This window comes from Schistocerca cancellata, chromosome 4 (genome assembly GCF_023864275.1).
Source record: "Schistocerca cancellata isolate TAMUIC-IGC-003103 chromosome 4, iqSchCanc2.1, whole genome shotgun sequence".
NCBI classification, from domain to species: Eukaryota; Metazoa; Arthropoda; class Insecta; order Orthoptera; family Acrididae; genus Schistocerca; species Schistocerca cancellata.
The window spans coordinates 513,191,941-513,209,060 of record NC_064629.1 but is presented as its reverse complement, the minus strand read 5'-3'; the positions used below and the strand labels follow the sequence as shown (position 1 = coordinate 513,209,060).

At 45.5% G+C, this 17,120-nt stretch overlaps 1 protein-coding gene across 1 annotated transcript in view; it reads left to right on the top strand.

Annotated features, from left to right (window-relative positions):
• LOC126184298 (protein trachealess-like) overlaps window positions 1–17,120 on the top strand; it is a 310,612-nt gene that overhangs the window by 154,775 nt on the left and 138,717 nt on the right. Inside the window, exons 3-4 of the mRNA XM_049926675.1 lie at window positions 2,337–2,413; window positions 16,295–16,384. Coding sequence (XP_049782632.1) covers window positions 2,337–2,413; window positions 16,295–16,384 — 167 coding nt within the window. The remainder of the gene's footprint in view (window positions 1–2,336; window positions 2,414–16,294; window positions 16,385–17,120) is intronic.

Sequence of the window (17,120 nt, the reverse complement as noted above, 5' to 3'; positions counted from 1 at the left end):
CCAGTAGCACGTCCTCTTGCATCGATGCATACCTGTATTAGTCATAGCATACTATCCACTAGTTCATCAAGGCGCTGTTGGTCCAAATTGTCCCACTCCTCAACGGCGATTCGTCGTAGATCCCTCAGAGTGCTTGGTGGGTCACGTCGTCCATAAACAGCCCTTTCAATTTGTCTCAGGCATCTTCGATAGGGTTCATGTCTCGAGAACATGCTGACCACTCTAATCGAGCGATGTCGTTATCTTGAAACAAGTAATTCACAAGATGTGCACGATGGGGGCGCGAATTGTCGTCCATGAAGACGAATGCCTCACTAATATGCTGCCGACATGGTTGCACTGTCGGTCGGAGGATGGCATTCACGTATCGTACAGCCATTACGGCGCCTTACACGACCACCAGCAGCATACGTTGGCCCCACATTATTTATTTATTTATTTAACCGTATGGCTAGGTCCCCCGTCGGGCAGGCCGTTCGCCGGGTGCCGGTCTTTCAATTTGACGCCACTTCGGCGACCTGCAGTCGATGAGGATGATAGGATGATGATGAGGACAGTACAACACCCAGTTCCTGGGCGGAGAAAATTCCCCGACCCAGCCGGTAATCGAACCCGGACCCAGAGGACTGACAATCCGTCACGCTGACCATTCAGCTACCGGAGGCCCCACATAATGCCACACCAAAACAGCAGGGAACCTCCACCTTGCCGGCCAGTGTGGCCAAGCGGTTAAAGGCGCTACAGTCTGGAACCGCGTGACCGCTACGGTCGCAGGTTCGAATCCTGCCTCGGGCATGGATGTGTGTGATGTCCTTAGGTTAGTTAGGTTTAAGTAGTTCTAAGTTCTAGGGGACTGATGACCTTAGAAGTTAAGTCCCATAGTGCTCAGAGCCATTTGAACCATTTTTTGAACCTCCACCTTGCTGCACTCGCTGGACAGTGTGTCTAAGGCTTTCAGCCTGACCGGGTTACCTCCAAACACGTCTCCGACGATTGTCTGGTTGAAAGCATATGCGACACTCATCGGTAAAGACAACGTGATGTCAAGTCTGAGCGGTCCATTCGGCATGTTGTTGGGCCCATCCGTACCGCGCTGCATGGTGGCGTGGTTGCAAAGATGGTACTCGCCATGGACGTCGGGAGTGAAGTTGCGCATCATACAGCCAATTGCACACAGTTTTAGTGGTAACGCGAAGTTCTGTCGCTGCACGAAAAGCATTATTCAACATGGTGGCGTTGCTGTCAGGGTTCCTCTGAGCCATAATCCGTAGGTAGCGGTCATCCCCTGCAGTAGTAGCCCTTGGGTGACCTGAGCGAGGCATGTCATCGACAGTCCCTGTCTCTTCGTATCTTCTCCATGTCCGTACAACATCGCTTTGGTTCACTCCGAGACGCCTGGGCACTTCCCTTGTTGAGAGTCCTTCCTGGCACAAAGTAACAATGTGGACGCGATCGAACCGCGGTATTGACCGTCTAGGCATGGTTGAACTACAGTCAACTCGCGCCGTGTACCTCCTTCCTGGTGTAATGACTGGAACTGATCGGCTGGCTGCTCATGTAAGGTTGTTTACATCTTTGGGTGGTTTTAGTGATATCTCTGAACAGTCAAAGGAACTGTGTCTGTGATACAATAGCCACAGTCAACGTCTGTCTTCAGGAATTCTGGGAACCGGGGTGATCCAAACTGTTTTTTTATGTGTGTATTTTACATATTTCACGCGTTTCTATACACATATTTCGTCTGTATCTGCAGCGTACTTCGTCTTGCAGTTTCATTTTCACGCAGCTCGATGATTAATGTCCTATAGTATGTGTCGTACAATGATATAAATTTGCTGGTACATTCAGTGGTACATGTGAATACTGTCTGTAAAATGTGCCGCAAATGCAGCTAGTAGTATAGAATTAATACATTAAAACGTCATGCTTCATGCGGAACTTCTACTGCATGAACAACGAAAACGTAGGAAGCGATAAACCTCTTTTTCCTTTCATCATTTTGTGTGAGTTGACAGCGAGAAAATGTTTCTGAAAGGTCTGACATTATGTAAAAAGTTTACTGCAAATCACTAAGTGCTCTCATTATCAGATACTGGATGAATAAAGTGAGAGTAATCGCTCGTCGTGGCCTACACTGCTTTTTCACTCTCCTCACCACTCCTTTGATGGGTAGGTAGTTCTTTCCTCCACACCCATTTTTAGACTATGTATGGATTTTATTCATTTTCGCAAGTCTGAAATCATTTCTAAACCATACACATTTCCATCCAGATATAACACTGAAATTACATAGTTAGAAGCAAATGTTAATTATGCATACTGTTTTTTCCTTTCAGGCCCTGTCCGGCCGCGTTCTGTTGCTGGAATAGCGATGGAAATGTTCGAGCAGCACCAAGGAACCCATATTCTGCAAGTATGTGTGCTAGATGTTACGGAATTTGTCCTAGTCAACAAAGGATAGTGTTTTTCTTTGTTGTTATTTAGTACGGACCACGAAATTTTCAGTCTGCCTTTTAACTTAGCATTTGCCTCTCAGTGATGTGGAGATTCGCCATAAACGACTCGTCGTTCGGGTTCCAGGTTAAACTTTAGGTCCACTTTCCCCGTTTGAATAACTGGGGTAGGTTAGAGGCACACAGCTCGCCCATGTGGCGTCCAATTCAGACACTTGTACTAGACCACTGAGCTACAATAGATTGTTATTAGTATTTTGTAAATTGTGTGTGAGAATGATTGCATGACATCTCTCTTTTGATATTAGAGAAAAAGATCGCTTTCGAGTGTACCACAACAATACTTGTTTCTGCATGCCTACTGAACACTACCTCGACGACTATTAGAGACAGTCTCACCTGAAAAACATTTAATGGCCCCTTGAAAAGTAAACAGCGAGAGTTTCGGATTGAAAATTCAATGAATCTTTAAGCATTTATCTTAAATCACTCGTCGGATGCATATTTTGGGAGTGTGTTTTTATGGATTATATGTAGATCGGTAGAATTTTTTAATCTCTAAAGTGTTTTTCCCAGTCTAAAACTTAAAACACCCTGTTAATTAAGATCAATGAAACCACTGTAGTTAAGGTAATAACGATGGAAAACTAGTTGTGTGAAATACCACTTCGCTTATTGCTTGTGAAACAATAAAGTTACGTCATACCGTTGACTCTTAAATTACTCTATAAAAAGGTAGTAATAAAAAGTACCAGATTTTTACAGCTTCATACCAGTTACTGCTCCATGCAGGAACTTAAATGTTACACACAGTTATAGAAAATCCCCTCTAACGTTGGAGAGGTTCAGCCTCATAAATACGTTATGATAGTTCTAGGTTCCTTACAACAACATGCAATACTTTTGCAGCTTTTAACTTATTATTATTCATCACTAGTACTAATTTTTCTTTTTAACACTCTTATTTATAATTTTATTCGTGTAACAAATACACTGCGCTACAGCAGATTACCTGGCTTAATTTCTTGCACCTATATTTTATTTTCAGTTTTGATTAAGTCACATAAAAATGTACCTAATACAGTCAAAATGACCGGGGACAAGTCGTGTTGCCGTCCCAGTAATACGGCACACAATTTTTCTGCATATCTGAAATGAATCTACGAAATAATTACCTACACTCTGCATGGATATCATAGACATTAGACATTTTATAGGATTGAAGAGACACTGTGCTATCTGCGGCTCTAACCACAGTACCATATATCAGTCCAAGATAGATATTTGATTTCAGGTCTTAGCGATAGCTCTCAGCCGCGCCGTAGAACCAGTAAATCAATTGATTTTCCTAAAATGTTTCCAAAGTCAGCAGAAGTTTCAAGGAATTTTAAATATTGTTGTGCGTTCTCTATCTCTCTCTCTCTCTCTCTCTCTCTGTGTGTGTGTGTGTGTGTGTGTGTTTGTGTGTGTGTGTGTGTGTGTGTTTAATTCCTTCTGGAAAGCGAGCAGTTTTCACCAGGAATTTCAAGCTGGAAGACACATCGGACTCGTTCACTATTTACGCAAAAATTTACGTTCTATAAGGACATTCTATCGCACCATTTTCTGTCTAGATTTCCATTAAGAACGAACGGTTCCATGTATTTCGGTATATGCCAAGACATCTGGTGTCCGCATGCACGAATGCGTACTCGCAAAAGGGTCTGTGTGCGCAGATGCGCGCCGTAAGTTGCATTAGGGATTTCTGCTGCGAGGAAGTGGCGGCCAGCTTCTTCCTCCTTTCTCACTTTTTCTCTGCTTCCGCCCAACCAATTTGTGAAAACGCTCCTCTTTTTTTCCCCCGCCGTCCTCCCTGCGTGTAAGCTGACATGCCCCCTCCGGTGTATAAAGAATGGTCCCGACTTCGTGACGGGAATACGCCGCCTCGCTGCCCGTGGCCGCCCCTGTATCCCAGTCGCCTCCGACGCGCCGCTAGCGACATCACTGCGTCTGCCCCACCACCGCCAAGACTGCCATCATCATCATCATCATCATCAGCCAGCGTGGTGGGCAGCGTGGTAGCAGGCACGGAGGCGGGCGGCGATTGATTTGGCAGCCGTGCCTCGAGCGCAGACCGGCCCGGCCCGGGGGCCATTTGGAAGGACTGCATAGAGGCTCAACCAGCCATAGGGATCAACGTCTCTGGAGCAGCTAGCGCATGACTAAAGAGCCTCTTGTGGATTTATAGCACCTCCCCCTCGCTACAGAGTAATGAACACATCCGCATCGGAAGCACTTAAACACCGTATAAAACGCTCTTGCACTGGTAGCCATTAAACTTGTTACATCAAGAAGGATAGCAAATGACGAAATTTTAGTTATTGTGCGTTTCCTGTGTATTAGAAAGAATACAAGATTATTTTGTAGGCGCCGGCCGCTGTGGCCGAGCGGCTCTAGGCGCTTCAATCCGGAACCGCGCTGCTGCTACGGTCGCAGGTTTGAATCCTGCCTCGGGCATGGATATGTGTGATGTCCTTAGGTTAGTTAGGTTTAAGTAGCTAAGTCTAGGGGACTGATGACCATAGTGATTACACCCATTTGAACCATTTCAAATTTGTAGGTGATTTGGGGATATACAGAGTGAGAAATTTCATAAACAGAGCTGCCATATCTGGCTCTAACCAGAATGGACATCGAACCGAATTGAGCTTTGATATCAGACAAGGGTATGTGATTCTACACTGTTTCAATTCTATGCTGAAGTTTGTCAATCGTAATGGCTGGTGATTGGTGGCGTACTAATCTCTCGTCAGACAATGAGCAGATGTATTCAGTCGCTGAGAGATATGGAGAATGTGCTGGCCATGGCAGAGTCGAACAGGCTCTGTATTGAGGCAGGCCAGGATAGCACAATAAACAAAATGTCTTGTCTTATATTGTAAGATAATGTCAAGGAAACCTCGAAGATACGGCAAAGCCACAGGCCTTAACCAGTCCAAATTAATGGGTGTGGAACTGAAGTTCATAGTGTTGTGTATCCAACTGCATCGCATACCATCACGCCAAGTGCTGCGACCATATGATGATGATGATGATGATGATGATGATGATGATGATGAATGCAGTCCCACAACTTTCACTGTCCTCGGTGGCTCACTCATGGATCCTCCACGGCTGAGCGAACAGTGTATCTCTTGTCTCGGGTGCTTATCTCGTAGGGGAGTTGAAATCCTGTATGGCGTTCAGTTTCGTACTATTTTATTTATTTATTATTGCTTGCACTTTTGACTCCCGCCACTTGGACACCCATGTGGGTCGTATTTTCACTTAGCAACAGAAATTTGTGTACAATTATCGTTAATATTCACTTCAAGGTGTGTAATTTAAGCATTTTTAATCATCAGTGAAATTAATCATAAAGTAAATAGAGGATTTAAAAAAATAATAAATGAAAAGGAAAACCATATTCATCCTACCATTACTTACTTTTACACCAGTGAGTCCCCGACTGCCGGGGACAGTATGCCAAATCTCTAGAACTGGAGTTCCACGGATCCCATGCCATACCCAAACATCTGCGAACCCACTGCGTCTAAGCCCTGAGACGTGAGCTAGCGTCGTCATCCGTAGTTCCAACGAAGTCCACCAATGGAAGGTAACAGATCCACCAGAACAATCTCCCGCAGCTTGCTCTTTCTGTGAGAACCACCTAAGTCGCCTGTAAGGTCCCATTCATTCTGCTGTTTCTGCCGTAGCTGCCACGTTGTTAGTCACATGTTCACGGCTTCTAGTCGTCCTCTGTATAGAAATTAGTGCACCGTCGGTGAATCCTCGGTGGTATTCATTCACTTACAAAATTCGCTTCAGCAGAGTATGACACTCCTGAACCCGACGTTTTCACACTGTCATGTCAGTTGTAGGATCCTGACTAACGCCAGCAGCAGTATTACAGAACAGTAACCCACTGCCTCGACAGGCCGCATTCCTGTCGCTTTCGAATACCGAGACGTGCTAGTGGACGTTCTTCTTTTCGCACGACGCACAACGCATTCTTAAAAATAAGCAACATTTTAAAGGGATTTCGGAATAAGAAACACGTTTTTATCATCTTTTCTTACATACATAATGTCGATTGTGTTACTCCGACTTACTTTGCCCCTTTACCCTCAAACACTAAACAACTGTACGTATATTCGAGCCTGCTGCCAAACGTCTAGCTTGTTGCATGCCGCCTTCAAGGTGTTGACATTTAAACGGTCAGCAGTGTATCTGCATTCAGCTTCAGATGGGAAGTCGCTTAATTTTACAGTGGAACACATATTACGTGGGACGTGGTCCGAATCGGATGCGTTTTTTAACATGTGAATAGAAATCCCTGAAGATTCAGCCATTGAACTGCGTGTACGAAGAAACGATAAGACTTAACGGCAGTTTCTACATGAATATGTATCGTTAAAGAAAAGAGAAAAAGCGATGTCTTGAACCACGATAATTGACGGTAAAAACAGTTCAGACCTCTTCATTCATTCTGTGCCACAAAAGAAATGGCGAAGAACCTTTTTGTGTAGGCCACATCTATACACGGAGGTGACAAAAGTCATGGGATACCTCCTAATATCGAGACGGACCTCCTTTTTCCCGGCATTGTGCAGCAGTTCGTTGTGGGGTGGACTCAACAAGTCGTTGGAAGCCCCCTTCGGTAACAGTAAGGCATGCTGCCTCTATAGCCGTCCAAAACTGCGACAGTGTTGCCGGTGTAGGATTTTTTGCAAGAACTGACTTCTCGATTATGTCCTATAAATTTTCGATGGAATTCATGTCGAGCGATCTAGGTGGGCAATCCATTTGCTCGAATTTTCCAGAATGTTCTTCAAACCAGTCGCAACAATCGCGTCCTGATGACATGGCACACTGTCATCCATAAAATTTCCAAATAGCCGAACATAATCATTTCCAGTCAATGACCGTTTCAGTTGGAACCGAGAACGCTGTCCATTCCATGTAAACACAGCCCCCACCATTATGGGGCCAGATTGCAGAATGCCTTGTTGACAACTTGGGTCGATGGCCTAGTGGGGTCTGCGCCACACTCGAACCCTGTCGTCAGCTCTTACTAGCTCAAATCAGGACTCTTCTGACCAGGCCACCGTTTTCCAGTCTAGGGTCCAACCGATATTGTCACCAGCCCCGCAGAGGCGAAAAGAACTTGTGTTGGTCGTCTGCTGTTAGCCTATTAACGCCAGATTTCGTCCCACTCTATTAACGGATACGTTCGTCGTACGTCCCACAATGATTTCGGCTGTTATTTCATGCAGTGTTGCTCGTTTGTTAGCACTGACATTTCTGCGCAAACGCCGCTGCTCTCGGTAGATAAGTGAAGGCCGTCGGCCACTGCGGTGCCCGTGATCAGAGGTAATGGCTGAAATTTGGCGTTCTCGGCACATCTTGACACTGTAGATCTCGAGATATTGAATTCCCTAACCACATCCGAAATGTAATGCCCCACGCATCTGGCTCCAACTACCATTTCGAGTCCAAAGTGTGTTACTTCCCGCCGTGCGGCTATAATGACGTCGGAAACATCTTCTCATGAATCATCTAAGTATAAATGACAGCTCCGCCAATGCACTGTCCTTTTATACCTCGTGTACGCGATACTGCCGCCATCTGTGTGTGTGCATATCCCTATCCCATGACTTTTGTCACAGCAGTGTATACTCCACAGCCTGCTTTACAGTGCTTGTAGGTAGTCGTTTGGTAAAAATATTAACTGTTCCTCGACATACTACATTCTAAAATGGAGGAGGATTAGTGTTTAACGAAATTTCGACTACGAGATCATTACAAATGGAGCACAAACTCAGATTGGGAAAGAATAGGAAGAGAAATTGGCCGTATCTTTCCAGTGGAACCGTCCCATTATTTTCCCCAAGGAATTAAGTGAAACCATGGAAAACCTCAATTTGTCTTGATAAAGATATTTCCGGCGTCCTCCAGAAGGCGAGTCCAGTGTCTTAACTACTGCCACACGTCGCTCGGTTACTTCATTCAGGTGTAGAGAAAAGGGAAATGATTAATGCCTCCGCATGTACAATAAACTCTCTCCTCCTACTCATTCTGTGCGAGATGTACTTTATGGCAGTAGAACTGTTTCGCAGTCTACCTAGAATGTCCTTTCGTGAGGTAACTGACACCTTTTTTGGAAAAATTAGTATTTAAATTCACTTAAGCATCTCTGTTTCACATTCACATCAGCTATTCCAACTTGCTACAATTGTAGCAACATGACTGTGAGTTACTACGACGTTCACTATCTGATCAAAGGTATCCAGATACCTATTAATGGACATTAAATATGGGGTGAGTCCACCCTTCGCCTTTATGACGACTTGAGCTCTGCTGCGGATAGTTTCGGCGAGGTGTCTGAATGTCTATGGAGGAATGGCAGCTCATTCTAACTCAAGAGCCGAAACCAGAGAAGATGATGATGTTGGACCCTGGGCTCTGGAGCGAAGTCGACGTTAGAACTCAAGCCAAAGGTGTTCAGTTGGGCTCAGGTCGCGACTTTGGTCATGCAAGTCCATTTAGAACAGTAGTAAATTAAGCACCGTAGATCATTTGTTTTAACATTAAGTATGTTAAAATTAAAATATCACAAGTATGCTGGTTCCATCATCTTAGAATTCTTTAAATTTTCTGCTAGCGCAAGTAACTCAGTTCCGCCATCATGAGTGGTGACGTCAGAGGCGTGTCGGGGAGCCCAATGAAAATTGTCCCTTAGGTAGACTACCAGGAACTGCCTGTCCGCGAACTGGTGAGACTCCTCTACTAACCTGCACGTGTCAGAGATTCAGTTTCGCAGATTTCTACGGCTGCCAGTGTACTGCATTACCCCTAAAAGAAAACATCTCACCAGAAATGTGTGGTTCACTCAACCACGAACTTTCCCGTGTGTCTAACAAAAAGGAAAACTTAATAGGAAAAACAGGTAGAAGTCTAACTGAATGACAACTGAAGCCTTGAAATCAGCAGCCACCTCTGATGCTGAATATTTCGGAATGGAAGTGGTAGCGAGTGAGGTGGCGTAGTGGTTAGGCCACTGGATCCGCATTCTAGAGGACGACGCTTCAAATCCGCATCTGGCCATTCATATTTAGGTCTTCCGTGATTTCCGCAAGTCGCTCCATGCAAAGACCAGAATTGTTCCTTCTAAAGGGCACGGACGATTTTCTTCCCCATACTCGAAAAATCCGAGTTGGTGCTTCGTTTTTATTGATCTCGATGCCGACGGGACTTTCAACCCTACTCTTCTTTCCTTCTAGTCCACCTCCAGCAGTCATGAACAGCCCACCAAGATAAAAAGAGAAAGGGACGGAAAACGACTTCAACAGATAATGGACGTACTGAAGTGGAATTTAAGTGGTTTCAGAAATTGTGTGGATAAGCTAAAACTCTTAGCACATGCTAGATTTGCTGTATATGTCTTCAAGAAACACATTCAAGGATTGCGAGACTTCTGGGCTGCTGGGCTATCACACACATCGTAAAGATTAGCCGAATGGTGAAAGGGCAGGGTGGAGTGGCAGCGTTCGTCACTGAGCACACTTTACACATCACGTGTCAACGTAACTACCACACTACAAGCAGCTGCTAACAAAGCACATTTTCTGTCGTTTCAGGTAACACTGTTCCATTTCTCTCCCTCCATAGGAACTGCTCGACAGCGATTCACTGTCTCTAGAACGAACTGGACGTTCTAACTCATGCCAATGGTGTTTGCTGGGTTCAAGTCGGGACTCTGGGCAGGGCAGTCCGTTTCGGAAATGGTACTGTCCACAAACCATTGCCACACACATGATGCTTAATGACGGTCCATTGTCATTCTGATACAAATAATCATCGTCTCAGAACTTCTCCTCTAGTGTACGTAGTACACAATGCTGTAAAATGAGTTCATATCCCACTGGATTTAGCGTTTTCTTAAGTGCGATAAGGGAACCACACCACAGCCACGATCTGTAAAGTTATCCAGGCATTCACCAAACCCAAACCTTTCCATTGGCTTTCCACAGGGTATCGCGTGATTCATCACTGCAAATGAGTCGTTCCCAGGCATCCACTGTCCACTGGCGTCACTCTTTACACCACCTCAAGCGTCGCTTAGTACTGACGACAGCAATGTGTTGCTTATGTCGATCCGTCATTGTACCCCGTTCTTTTTAACTCCCTAAGCACAATCAGCGTGCTTCCTGGACTTCTGGTAGCACTCTGGAACTCACGAGTGATTTCTCTGCTGATTCCATGCGTTTTTTACGAGCATCCTCCGCAGTACTCTCTAGTCGCTGTCCGTCAAGTGCATGAGGTGTGGCTGGTATTGGCAGGGCTGTGGTTGTTCCCACTTCACAATCACATCACCACCTGTCAGCTTGGCCAGCTCTAGAAGGGCTGCAATATCCCTTACGAAATTGTTCTTCAGGTGACATCCAGTAAGGCCACATTCGAAGTCAATGGGCTCTCCTGACCGATCAGTTCTGCAGTTATTGGCTTTCCGCAGACAACACAACACTCCTCACCTCAGTTTATACTGACGGATCCGCCTCTCGTGACTTATGGTGGTCAATTCCGTGTTACGTAGGAATGTCCGGATACTTTTGATCAGGTAGTGCATACCGTCAGGCCGATTAGTTAATGACATCAAATACTACAACGGAAATGTGAAAACGGTTGTGTCAGAGTTCTGTACATGTCTATCTCTACCTTTACAGGAGCATTCAATTTTTCAACAACACTTTAACGAATCTAAATCCATTTTATTACGCACCAGCTCTAGATGCACAATAAAGTGTTTATTTTCTCGAAAGGCTTAGATCTTTAAGTCATTATCAAGTGGTCATTTACTTATGACAGCATGGCTCCTATTGTGATAAATAACGGGCTATTTGATGGTAGGGACGGAAGGCAGTCTTGAATGTGAGTGCTTTTACTGTAATTGAAGCTGCTGTTTCATTAACTGGTAATAACAGTTGCTGGAGCCCATATCAGAGACGAGGAGCATGCTGGACAAAGTAACAAATCTCAGTCTTTCACTCACCTTCCCTATTATTTATTTTGTGTGTTCGTTCCATTTTGTACCGCTTCGTAATGATGCCCTAGGCATGTGGCACATTCCATAACATGGACGGATCTCTGCCCATCCGTCTACTCGTATTGGGTATCTGCCATACTATATATTTAAAAATACGCCGGATGGCGTGGTGCGGTGATTATAACTCTGGTCATGTACTCGGGAAGAGCAGGATTTTCCGTGTTTTCCCTAAACCTCTTAAAGCAAATAAAGGGATGGTTCGTTTGGCAAGGACAGTACCGCTTTTCTGCCGCTTCTTGCTCTGTTTGAACATGTGCTGCGTCTCTAATGTCTTAGATATCAACGGGAATTTAACCCCTAATACACTCCTGGAAATGGAAAAAAGAACACATTGACACCGGTGTGTCAGACCCACCATACTTGCTCCGGACACTGCGAGAGGGCTGTACAAGCAATGATCACACGCACGGCACAGCGGACACACCAGGAACCGCGATGTTGGCCGTCGAATGGCGCTAGCTGCGCAGCATTTGTGCACCGCCGCCGTCAGTGTCAGCCAGTTTGCCGTGGCATACGGAGCTCCATCGCAGTCTTTAACACTGGTAGCATGCCGCGACAGCGTGGACGTGAACCGTATGTGCAGTTGACGGACTTTGAGCGAGGGCGTATAGTGGGCATGCGGGAGGCCGGGTGGACGTACCGCCGAATTGCTCAACACGTGGGGCCTGAGGTCTCCACAGTACATCGATGTTGTCGCCAGTGGTCGGCGGAAGGTGCACGTGCCCGTCGACCTGGGACCGGACCGCAGCGACGCACGGATGCACGCCAAGACCGTAGGATCCTACGCAGTACCGTAGGGGACCGCACCGCCACTTCCCAGCAAATTAGGGACACTGTTGCTCCTGGGGTATCGGCGAGGACCATTCGCAACCGTCTCCATGAAGCTGGGCTACGGTCCCGCACACCGTTAGGCCGTCTTCCGCTCACGCCCCAACATCGTGCAGCCCGCCTCCAGTGGTGTCGCGACAGGCGTGAATGGAGGGACGAAGGGAGACGTGTCGTCTTCAGCGATGAGAGTCGCTTCTGCCTTGGTGCCAATGATGGTCGTATGCGTGTTTGGTGCCGTGCAGGTGAGCGCCACAATCAGGACTGCATACGACCGAGGCACACAGGGCCAACACCCGGCATCATGGTGTGGGGAGCGATCTCCTACACTGGCCGTACACCACTGGTGATCGTCGAGGGGACACTGAATAGTGCACGGTACATCCAAACCGTCATTGAACCCATCGTTCTACCATTCCTAGACCGGCAAGGGAACTTGCTGTTCCAACAGGACAATGTACGTCCGCATGTATCCCGTGCCACCCAACGTGCTCTAGAAGGTGTAAGTCAACTACCCTGGCCAGCAAGATCTCCGGATCTGTCCCCCATTGAGCATGTTTGGGACTGGATGAAGCGTCGTCTCACGCGGTTTGCACGTCCAGCACGAACGCTGGTCCAACTGAGGCGCCAGGTGGAAATGGCATGGCAAGCCGTTCCACAGGACTACATCCAGCATCTCTACGATCGTCTCCATGGGAGAATAGCAGCCTGCATTGCTGCGAAAGGTGGATATACACCGTACTAGTGCCGACATTGTGCATGCTCTGTTGGCTGTGTCTATGTGCCTGTTGTTCTGTCAGTGTGATCATGTGATGTATCTGACCCCAGGAATGTGTCAATAAAGTTTCCCCTTCCTGGGACAATGAATTCACGGTGTTCTTATTTCAAATTCCAGGAGTGTATTTATAAATGTTTACGTTAGTTCGATTACTAGATGCGAGGCACAAACACCACTTTGCTGTATTGACCAAATATGGAGAAACCAATTTGATGCACCATTTCCTTTTCATTTTTCTTTTGCTTCGATTACCGAGCAACCACCCACAGTGCTAGATGAGTTAATAAAATGTGACATTAACGTCCACATCGCCAGAACACAGTCTTGACGCATCCAGCCTTGCTCCAGACAATGTAAACACCAATATGTAAACACCACAAACGCATCACATTACTATGCCTAAGAGCTCCCAGTCTTCTCGGCGTGGATAAATACAGGACCTGTACTGTTTTCGAAGGAATTTTTTACTGCTTTTTATTTTTTATGCTACTCTGCCTGCAAAATAGTGGCAAGTCAGCTAACGATGATGGAGGTGGATAGCGTTCATGCAACCTCCTTTTCAAAGTAGACCACAAAGGCTAAATATTATTCAGACCTGGTCACAGCATTGGCCAGGGAAGATGAGACAATTCATCCTCATGCTCACACCAACACAGTCCTGGGCGATGGAGCTGTGTGAACAGGGGCCAAATGGTCTTGTAACACAGCATCACCACTGGAAAATAAACATTGTGTCATGGGATGGACCTGACCAGATATATATATATATATATATATATATATATATATATATATATATATATATAATGTCAACGAATATGGTGGAATCGTCCATTCCTAGTATTCAGATGACCTTCCTCTGAAGCGGTTCCGATAGCCATAGGCCGTAAGATTTAGAGCTTTGAAATATGGTTTATCAAGAATACTGGTCATTTCAGTATCTGCAAATTTTTGTAACCATTATGTACTCATTTTTATTCTAGATTGTAGTCCATTTATATAGGGGGATTTTTTCCACCGTGTACAAACTCTAAGGATTGATCGATGAGCGGATACGGAACATAAAAGGTCTAATGAACTTATTTCAGGAAATGCATGGTTTCCACGCTAGACACCATTTATTCAATCATGCTTCGTTACATAGACTGCGGACTAATACGCGCTGTACCATGTAGCCACAGTTACAGTATGCATGGTTTCTTTCTAGAGGGTGATACTGTTCCATGATACTGTTCCTCATACGTCACACCCTAGCGTCCTCTTCCGCAATACTAATTGTAATGTTGTGTCCGATTCACTTCCCTTGCTGACCCACCTCGTAGTGGATGTGATACAGCGTTGTACACAGTGGTTCCATATTCGAATCGAGAGCTGGCCGACGTGGTGTTTACTTACGGAAAGGCAAACGGCAGCGGGCAGCAGGCAGCAGGCAGCAAGGTTGTGTCAGGAGATCTATCGCCGCCGACAACAACCACAGCGTTCAAGGTTTGCAACAGCGTTTCGCCGTCTGTCTGAGACAGGATCGTTTCTAGAAGCAGGAAATCATGAAAGACGTACCCGACTTGCAGGAAAATGTGATCAACGCTGTGGAAGGCGACCGCCGTGTCAGTACTAGGCAGTTGGCGCACCAGTATGGGATAAGCCAGACGGCCGTGTGGAACATTCTCCATGACAATTGTTTCTACCCTTATCACTTACAGCGTGTGCAGGGCTCACTAGCTGCAGACTTTCAACATCGGGAGCAGTTTGTCACTGGTTTCTTCACCAGGCAACCACAATCGCGGGATTTGTGTCATCTATCCTATTCACAAATGAGGCCACCTTTACGAGGAGTGGTATCATCAACTTTCATAACATTCATATGTGCGATAGTACGCAGAACCCACATGGTATGGTGACAGTGAATCAGCAGAATCGGTACAGCCGGAATATGTGGGCCGGTACATTGGCGAACGTATTTTGGGACGAGTCTTCCTTCAACATCGCCTAACAAGGCGGAACTATCGACGTTTCTTGGGGGTGACTTTGTCTCCCCTGCTGGAAGAAGTGCCACTGATGATTCGAGCGGTTATGTGGCTGAAACATGATGGTGCTCCAGCCCATTTCGTCGTTAACGTCCGGACGCACCTCAGTTGTGTCTTCCCTGGTCGATGGATCGGACGAGGAGGTCCAGTTGCATGGGCTGCTCGTTCACTGGATCTCAACCCGTGCGATTTCTGGTTATGGGGCATCTCAAAAGTATCATGTATGCAGAGTCCATTCCAGATGTGGAGACAATGGAGCAGTGTATTCATGCTGCCTTTGAGACTGTACGGATACAGCCTGGCCGATGTGAACATATGAGACAAAACATGCTATTGCGCGCACACGCATGCGTTGAGGCACGCGGGAATCATTTTCAACACATACTGTAATTGTGGCTGCATGGTACAGAACGTATTAGACCAGAGTCTCTCTAACGTGTAAACCATGCATTTCTGGACATAAGTTCATTACACCTTTTTTGTTGTGTACCCTCTCATCGATCAATCCGTATTGTATACGGTGAAAATAACTCGCTGTATAGAAAGTAAACAGTAAACCAGCTGAACTTGGCACGAAATATTAATATTAGCATTAAAAATGTCTTCTGGAATTCTCGCGTGTAAATACAAACTGCATGTATATAATATACAACTTTCTAATTTCGCAAGCATTCAGGACGAAAAGTCTTAGACGAACGTCTTGTGGCTATCAAATCTGTCGCGTCTTGTAAAAGCTCTCTCGTCGGTGATAACTTTTGATCAAAAGTGCTCTCTGCCTAAAATTTGTTTTTTACTGTTACCTTGGTATGGATCCCATCTCTTTTTCTTTACTTGCAACAGTAATTTAATTAGTCAGTTCTCAGAGAGATAAAAACGATTATTTCTTCTTTGTTTATAAAGTACTTTCGGTCCCACTCTTCCTCCCCTGTACGTGTGAATTCTGTCGATACTATAGTCCGTTCACTGCACATTTCTACAGTTGTCAATCTTGAGTTATCAATACTGTGTATCGATTTTTTCTTATCAGGTGGTGGTAATTTCGTAGGTATGAATTATGGGAAAATGTAAGATAATTTTGTGTTGTTTGCAGTCGCTGGACGGATTCGCCTTCGCCCTGGCTGCAGACGCGCGGTTTCTGTACATTTCGGAGACCGTCTCCATCTACCTGGGGCTCTCACAGGTCGGTATAACATCAACCACAGTTGCTGAGTTCACGTGCAACATACCTCGTAATTATTTATGAACCCTTTTTCTTTTTACAGGTTAACTAAAAATGTCACTTAAATTGCTGACAGTTGTTATATTAGAGTTTCCTTTCAGTCGTATTCACTGCATATTTATTACGTTAAATGAATTTTCCCTCTATGCATCTAAGAGAAATACAAAATATAAAAATGGAAACCTTCCCTGATGTTCTGCAATTATTACATATTTAATCAGATATCGGATTTGGGGCTTCTTAGGTCATCGTCAGATGACAAATTATATTCTTTCATACTTTAATGCGGCATCAGAGGTGACGTGTCATAACGCAAATGTTCATATTCCTTATTAAAGTTCAGAAATGGTTCAAATGGCTCTAAGCACTATGGGACTCAACATCTGAGGTCATCAGTGCCCTGGACTTAGAACTACTTAAACCTAACTAACCTAAGGGCATCACACACATCCATGCCCGAGGCAGGATTCGAACCCGCGACCGTAGCAGCAGCGCGGTTCCGGACTGAAGCGCCTAGAACCACTCGGGCACAGCGGCAGGCCCTTATTAAAGTCATATGGGTGTTTGAGTAAAACATACCGTCTCTCAGGAAATAGCATACCACTGAATTCATTGGATTATGTCAGTGGACCAGTCGGCACAGATAAGTGACTGAGAGAGAAATACATCCGGTGTGTTCATTCAGGACTTCCTGTAA